General features: G+C 68.6%; 1 protein-coding gene across 1 annotated transcript in view; it reads right to left on the bottom strand.

Moving 5' to 3' along the window:
• Positions 1–129: 129 nt before the first annotated feature.
• GAS2L1 (growth arrest specific 2 like 1) overlaps positions 130–6,904 on the bottom strand; it is a 7,577-nt gene continuing 802 nt past the window's right edge. Inside the window, 7 exon segments of the mRNA XM_074159802.1 lie at positions 130–574; positions 576–1,120; positions 1,122–1,203; positions 2,727–2,738; positions 4,697–5,024; positions 5,331–5,427; positions 6,183–6,290. Coding sequence (XP_074015903.1) covers positions 130–574; positions 576–1,120; positions 1,122–1,203; positions 2,727–2,738; positions 4,697–5,024; positions 5,331–5,427; positions 6,183–6,290 — 1,617 coding nt within the window.

Genomic DNA, 6,904 nt, shown 5'->3' with positions numbered 1-6,904 from the left:
TCAGGGCTTCTCCACGCAGGTACCATCACCAGCAGCAGCTCCATGATGTCCCCGGGGGTGGCAGGGTAGGGTGCTGGGGGGGGGCTTCTCCCCCTCCTGCTGCCACCCATGGCCACCAAACTGGGTGTCTCATGGCCATGCATCCTCATCCAGCCCGTCGTGCTCCCGTGGGACCCAGGTGGGCTCCAGGAAGGAGGAGAGGACGCTCTGCAGAGCCCCCCAGGGCTTGTGTTCCCCAGGTTTGAGGGGGCGGGGGGCTGCCCCACAGCCCCGTGGGGTGGGGATCCTGGAGGGCTTCTTGTGGGGCTGGGTGTCCAGCCGGGGCTTGGCCCGGAGGCGCGGGGACAGCATGGGGAGGGAAGGCACCAGTTTGGGGACCCCCACGGCGAGGGGGGGCTCCGTCGTCTCCCCCAGCTCGTCCTCCCCCAGCGCCCAGTCGGTGTCAGACTCGGGGCCCCCCCGGGTCTCCCGGTTCTCCCAGGAGGCCGGGAAGCAGCAGCTTTCATCGGAGGAGCTGGAGAGGACGGGCCGGCGCCCCACATCCACCGTTTCGGGGGTGGCCGGCGGGGGGGGGGCCGTTCCCGCTCCCGTTATTCCCGCTCCGCCGTCCGTCCTGTTTGGCGAAGACGTTGAGGGAGGATGAGGAGGAACTGGAGGAGCAATAAGCTGAGTCGGCGGGACCGGAGGGCGGCGGGGGGGGCGGCGGGGGTCCCGTCGGAGGGGTCTCCCCGTCTTCCAGCTCCGCCATCAACCGCGTGTTGGCCAAGAATTCCTCTTCCAGCCGTCGGAAAAGCTGCTGCTCCTGGCCGGGCTCCAGCTGCAGCGGGGCTCGTAGCCCCCAGGCCAGCTCGTCGCCGTCGGGGGGCTCGCCAGAGACCCCCTCCTGCAGGGAGGAACGGCAGGCGGGGGTCCGACCGCGGGGGGGGGGCTCTGCCCGTGCCCAGGAGTGTTGCCCATCGGGCCGGCGGCTGATGAGGAGCAGGGGTTGGGGGCCAGAGGGGCGACCGTGGCTACGAGCCCGCGGCGGGGGCCGGCCCGGCCCGTTGGGGACCCGAGAACGGCCCCGTTCCTGCGGAGGGGGGGCGGGAGGGAGGGGAAGGCTGAGCCCCCCCACCCCGGGAGGGGTCCCGGCGGCGGGGGGGGCAGCTCTGGGCAGAGGAGGCGGAGGAGTCGCTGTCACCCGAGCAGCGGCGGGCACGGGACCTGGGGGGGGGGGGGAAATGGGGAAGGGGGGGGGTCGGGTCAGGAGGAGGCATGGGGGGGCAGTGCACCCCCTACTGCACCCCCATTCCCCTCCCCGTTCTTCCCAGGGCACACCCCACTGCACCCTCATTGCCCCCCCCATTGCACCTCCCCCCCCCCCACTGAACCTCGATTGCCCCCCTAATCCCACCTCATTTCCCCCCGCCATTGCACCCCCCCCTTCCCCTCCATGACCCCCATTGCACCCCCCCACTACCCCCCTCATTGAACCCCCTCCATTGTCACCCCCACCCCTGCCATTTCCCCCATTGCATCCCCCATTGTACCCCCATTCCCTCATTGCCCCTTGAGTCCACTCCTTATTCCCCCCCCATTGCACCCCCTCATTCCCCCTATTACACCCCCGTTCCCCCCCCATTGCCCCTGCATTGCACAATCCTCCTCCTCCATTGCACCCCCCATTTTCCCCCCCCATTCCCCCATTGCCCCCCATTTCCCCCACTGCCCGCCCACCATTGCAGCCCCTCCATTGCCCCCCCATTCTCCCCCTTCATCCCCCATTCCCCTCCATTACACCCCCCCGTTGCACCCCCCCAATGCCCCTGAATCCCACCCTCCCATTCCCACCATTGCACCCTCCCTTGCCCCCTCCATTGCCCCCTCCATTCACCCCATTGCCCCCCCATTGCACCACCATTCCCCCCATATTCCCTGCATTGCCCCCCCCCTTGCACCCGTATTGCATTCCCCAACTACCCCCACTGCCCCCCCCATTCCCCTCCATTACATCCCCCCCAATCCCCCTCCACTGCCCCCCCCCCATTTCCTCCTTATTGCATCCCCCCATCCTCCCCACTGACCCCCCCATTTCCTCCTTATTGCATCCCCCCATCCTCCCCACTGACCCCCCACGGACCCTCCCCCATTGCATCCCCCATTGCCTCCTTATTGTATCCCCCCCATTGCCCCCCCATTGCCTCCTTATTGTATCCCCCCCATTGCCCCCCCATTGCCTCCTCATTGCATCCCCCCCATCCTCCCCACTGACCCCCCACTGACTCCCCCCATTTCCTCCTTATTGCATACCCCCCCGTCCTCCCCACTGACCCCCCCCCCATTGCACCCCCCCATTGCCTTATTGCATCCCCCCATCCTCCCCACTGCCCCCCCGACCCCCCCCACTGATCCCCCCATTGCCTCCTTATTGCATCCCCCATCCTCCCCATTGCCCCCCCCCACTGCACCCTCCAACTGAACCCCCATAGCCCCCCCCATTGCCCCCCAGTTCCCCCCCGCCCTCCCATGACCGCCCCCCCCCCCCCGCCAGGGGCCAGCCCGCCCAGCTGTCAATCATCGCGTGGGGGGCGTGGCTACACCGGGCCCCGCCCCCCACGCATGCGCACTGCGCCTGCGCGCTGCCAGCGGCGGGAAGAGGGCGGGGCACCCCAATGGCGGCGACCCACAGAGTACGGGCGGTGTGGGGCAGGCACGGGCCGGGGCTCTACCAGGGCTGGTTCCCTCACGGGAGACGAGGCCTCAGTCCTACGGCAGGCCCCGGCCCCACGGCGGCGTGTCCACCCCGTGGGGCTGGGGCCTGTCGTGGGGCTGGGGCCTGCTCTGGAGTTGGGTCCTGTCGTGAGGCTGAGGCCTTGCTGTGGGGACGGGCCCTGCTGTGGGGCTGAGGCCTTGCTGTGGGGCTGGGTCCTGTTGGGCTGAGGCCTTGCTGTGGGGCTGAGGCCCTTGCCATAGGGCCGGGCCCTGTTGGGCTCAGGCCTTGCTGTGGGGCTAAGCCCTTGCTGTGGGGCCAGGCCCTGTCATGGGGCTGGGGCCTTGCCATAGGGCCGGGCCCTGTTGGGCTCAGGCCTTGCTGTGGGGCTGAGGCCTGCCATGGGTCAGGGCCCTGTCATGGGGCTGAGGCCCTGCTGTGGGGCTGGGCCCTGCTGTGGAGCTGAGGCCTTGGCATGGGGCTGGGCCCTGCTGTGGGGCTAAGCCTTTGCTGTGGGGCCATGCCCTGCTGTGGGGCTGGGGCCTGCCATGGGGCTGAGGCCTTGCTGTGGGGCTGGGTCCTGTTGGGCTGAGGCCTTGCTGTGGGGCTGAGGCCCTTGCCATAGGGCCGGGCCCTGTTGGGCTCAGGCCTTGCTGTGGGGCTAAGCCCTTGCTGTGGGGCCAGGCCCTGTCATGGGGCTGGGGCCTTGCCATAGGGCCGGGCCCTGTTGGGCTCAGGCCTTGCTGTGGGGCTGAGGCCTGCCATGGGTCAGGGCCCTGTCATGGGGCTGAGGCCCTGCTGTGGGGCTGGGCCCTGCTGTGGAGCTGAGGCCTTGGCGTGGGGCTGGGCCCTGCTGTGGGGCTAAGCCTTTGCTGTGGGGCCATGCCCTGCTGTGGGGCTGGGGCCTGCCATGGGGCTGAGGCCTTGCTGTGGGGACGGGCCCTGCTGTGGGGCTGAGGCCTTGCCATGGAGCTGGGTCCTGTTGGGCTGGGCCCTGCTGTGGTGCTGAGGCCCTTGCCATAGGGCCGGGCCCTGTTGGGCTCAGGCCTTGCTGTGGGGCTGAGGCCTGCCGTGGGTCAGGGCCTTGTCATAAGGCTGAGGCCTTGCTGTGGGACTGGGCCCTGCCATGGGTCAGGGCCTTGTCATAAGGCTGAGGCCTGCTGTGGGGGTGGGCCCTGCTGTGGGATTGAGGCCTTGGCGTGGGGCTGGGCCCTGCTGTGGGGCTAAGCCTTTGCTGTGGGGCCAGGCCCTGTTGTGGGGCTGGGACCTGCCATGGGGCTGAGGCCTTGCCATGGAGCTGAGTCCTGTTGTGCTGAGGCCTTGCTATGGGGCTGAGCCCTGCCATGGGTCAGGGCCTTGTCATAAGGCTGAGGCCTGCCGTGGGGCTGGGCCCTGCTGTGGGGCTGAGGCCCTTGCCATAGGGCCAGGCCCTGTTGGGCTCAGCTCTTGCTGTGGGGCTGAGGCCTGCCATGGGTCAGGGCCTTGTCATAAGGCTGAGGCCTGCCATGGGACTGGGCCCTGCTGTGGGGCTGAGGCCCTTGCCATAGGGCCAGGCCCTGTTGGGCTCAGCTCTTGCTGTGGGGCTGAGGCCTGCCATGGGTCAGGGCCTTGTCATAAGGCTGAGGCCTGCCATGGGACTGGGCCCTGCTGTGGGGCTGAGGCCCTTGCCATAGGGCCGGGCCCTGTTGGGCTCAGGTCTTGCTGTGGGGCTGAGGCCTGCCATGGGTCAAGGCCTTGTTGTGGGGCTGAGGCCTTGCTGTGGGGCTGGGCCCTGCTGTGGGGCTAAGCCCTTGCTGTGGGGCCAGGCCTTGCTGTGGGGCTGGGCCCTGCTGTGGGGCCTTGCAATGGAGTCCTGGGTCCTGTTGGGCTGAGGCCTTGCCTTTGTGCTGGGCCTGGGAGGCGATGGGGGTTCCCCAGCTGGGCTGGGCTTCCTCCCCCTGGCACAGGGTGACAGCGGGCGATCACCCCGTCCCACCCCACCCCAGGCAGCACCCACTGGTGCCCTACCTGAGCGTGCTGGCTGCCCGCGGCTCCGCGGGGCTTCTGGAAGGGCTGGCAGAGCCGGGCAGGGAGACCAGGTTCCCCCGTGGAGGCAGCCCGTCCTGCTTGGCACCGTAGGGTGGCTTCGGGATGCCCGTGTCCCCGACACCCTTGGGCTGGTGGCTGCCCCGCTCTGTCCTGCCGTGGCTGCTGTCCCTCCCGCCTGAGGGGGGGGCAGCTGCACGGGAGCGGCGGGGAGTGCTGGGGCTGGGGGCGCAGGGTGCAGGGGAGAAGCTGCCGGGAGCTGGTTTTTGCGGGGAGAAGCCCGGGGCGCGGGGCTGGGGCAGGCGGTGAGCTGGAAACAGAGACACCGGGAGTCGGGTGGGTGGGGGGGGGACATCCCTTGCCACCCACATTCCCCCTGGCATCACACTGGCACCCCCCTTTCCCAAGAAGGGTTGGATTAATCAACTGGGGAATTAATTTGGCCAGACTCCTCCCTTTTACTCACTCCCCCTTTTCCCCTTTCAGCCGGATCAGCACCTGGAGCAGCCCAGCCCCAGGGAAAGGAGCCCCACGGAGAGCGGGGAGCGGCCAGATGTGGTGAGATGGGGTGTGGTGGGTGGGGGGTCCCTGGGCGGCGGGGGGGGGTGTCACTCACCGAGGGAGGAGCAGCGGCACGGGTCGTGCTTGTCCAGGTAATGTTCCAGTGTGTCCCAGCCGCCGCCGACGCGCACCATCACGTGGCTCCTCAGCACCTGGGGACAGCATGTCACCCTGCCTGTCCCCAAACCCACCACCCTGCCTGTCCCCCACCCTGTCCCCAAACCCGCCACCCTGCTTGTCCCCCAGCCTGTCACCCTGCCTGTCCCCCAGGACATCACCCAGCCTGTCCCCAAACCCGCCACCCTGCCTGTCCCCCAGCACATCACCCTGCCTGTCTCCTAACCTGTCCCCCAGCACATCACCCTGCCTGTCCCCCAGGACATCACCCAGCCTGTCCCCAAACCCGCCACCCTGCCTGTCCCCAAACCTGTCCCCCTGCCTGTCCCCCTGCCTGTCCCCAAACCTGCCACCCTGCTTGTCCCCCAGCCTGTCCCCCTGCCTGTCCCCCAGCACATCACCCTGCCTGTCCCCAAACCCGTCACCCTGCCTGTCACCCTGCCTGTCCCCCAGCACATCACCCTGCCTGTCCCCTAACCCGTCACCCTGCCTGTCCCCAAGCCCACCACCCTGCCTGTCCCCCAGCCTGTCACCTTGCCTGTCCCCCAGCACGTGGCCAAAAAGCCACCCCACTCCTGGGGTGCTGTGCTTCCTGGCCACAAACAGCACCCCCCAGGTCCCCAACGTGGGGCAGCTTGTGAGGATTAAATTCAGCTTGGGGGCGCACCCCACCACGGGGTCCCTCAGGACGGGTCCCCCGCACACTTGGGGAATGGGAAAGGGGGAGAGGGGGGGTTCCCGGTGTGGAGGGGGGGGACGGGACGACGATGGGGTGGGAGACGGCTCTTACTCGGACGAAGATGAGGGTGCTGGAGTCTCCCACTTTGTATTTACCCTCGGAGACCTTGACCATGGGGAACTGCGAGGGGCAGGAGCAGCAGCTCAGGATCTCCCGCACCTGGAGAGAGGGGAGGGGTCAGTGGGGCGCAGACCCCCCCACCTATAGGGCCAGCCCCTATAGATAGGAGCCGGCTTGGTGTGTCCCCCCTCCCCACTCCAGCCCGTGCCTGCCCCCACGGGCAGCACGCTGCCTGTACCTGCCGGGAAAAAGCTGGGTGGGGAGCCCCGGGCAGTGGGGAGCACCCACAGCACCCACACGCCGGGGGAGAGGGGGCCTGGCGGGGGGGGCTTCCCACGACCGGCCACCCATGAGCAGGCTGAGAACGGGCACAACTCGCTTCATCTGCTGCCAGCCACACTCCCTGGAGCCCACCTGCTCCGGGACCCCTGGGTGTGGGGAGCTCAGAGTCACCCCAAAACTGGGAAGGAGGAGGAAATCTCCCCCCCCCCCAGCCCTGCTCATGCCCAGACCATGGGGGATTCTCTCCCCCCCCCCCGCCAAGCACCCTGCTATGGGGCAGGGACCTCCAGTGCCCCCCTGCGCCCCACGTCCACCAATGGAAAAGGATTAAAGCCCCGTTTTTTTTTTGCCTCCCCCCCAAAAAAACTTTTAACGTGTCACTGATAAGAAGCCGAAGGGAGGGTTTGGGGGGGGGGGGGTGTACCAGGGCC

Source organism: Numenius arquata, chromosome 16 (genome assembly GCF_964106895.1).
Source record: "Numenius arquata chromosome 16, bNumArq3.hap1.1, whole genome shotgun sequence".
In the NCBI taxonomy this organism is placed as follows: Eukaryota; Metazoa; Chordata; class Aves; order Charadriiformes; family Scolopacidae; genus Numenius; species Numenius arquata.
The sequence above is the reverse complement of the archived record's forward strand: the minus strand, read 5'-3'. Positions and strand labels throughout refer to the sequence as shown.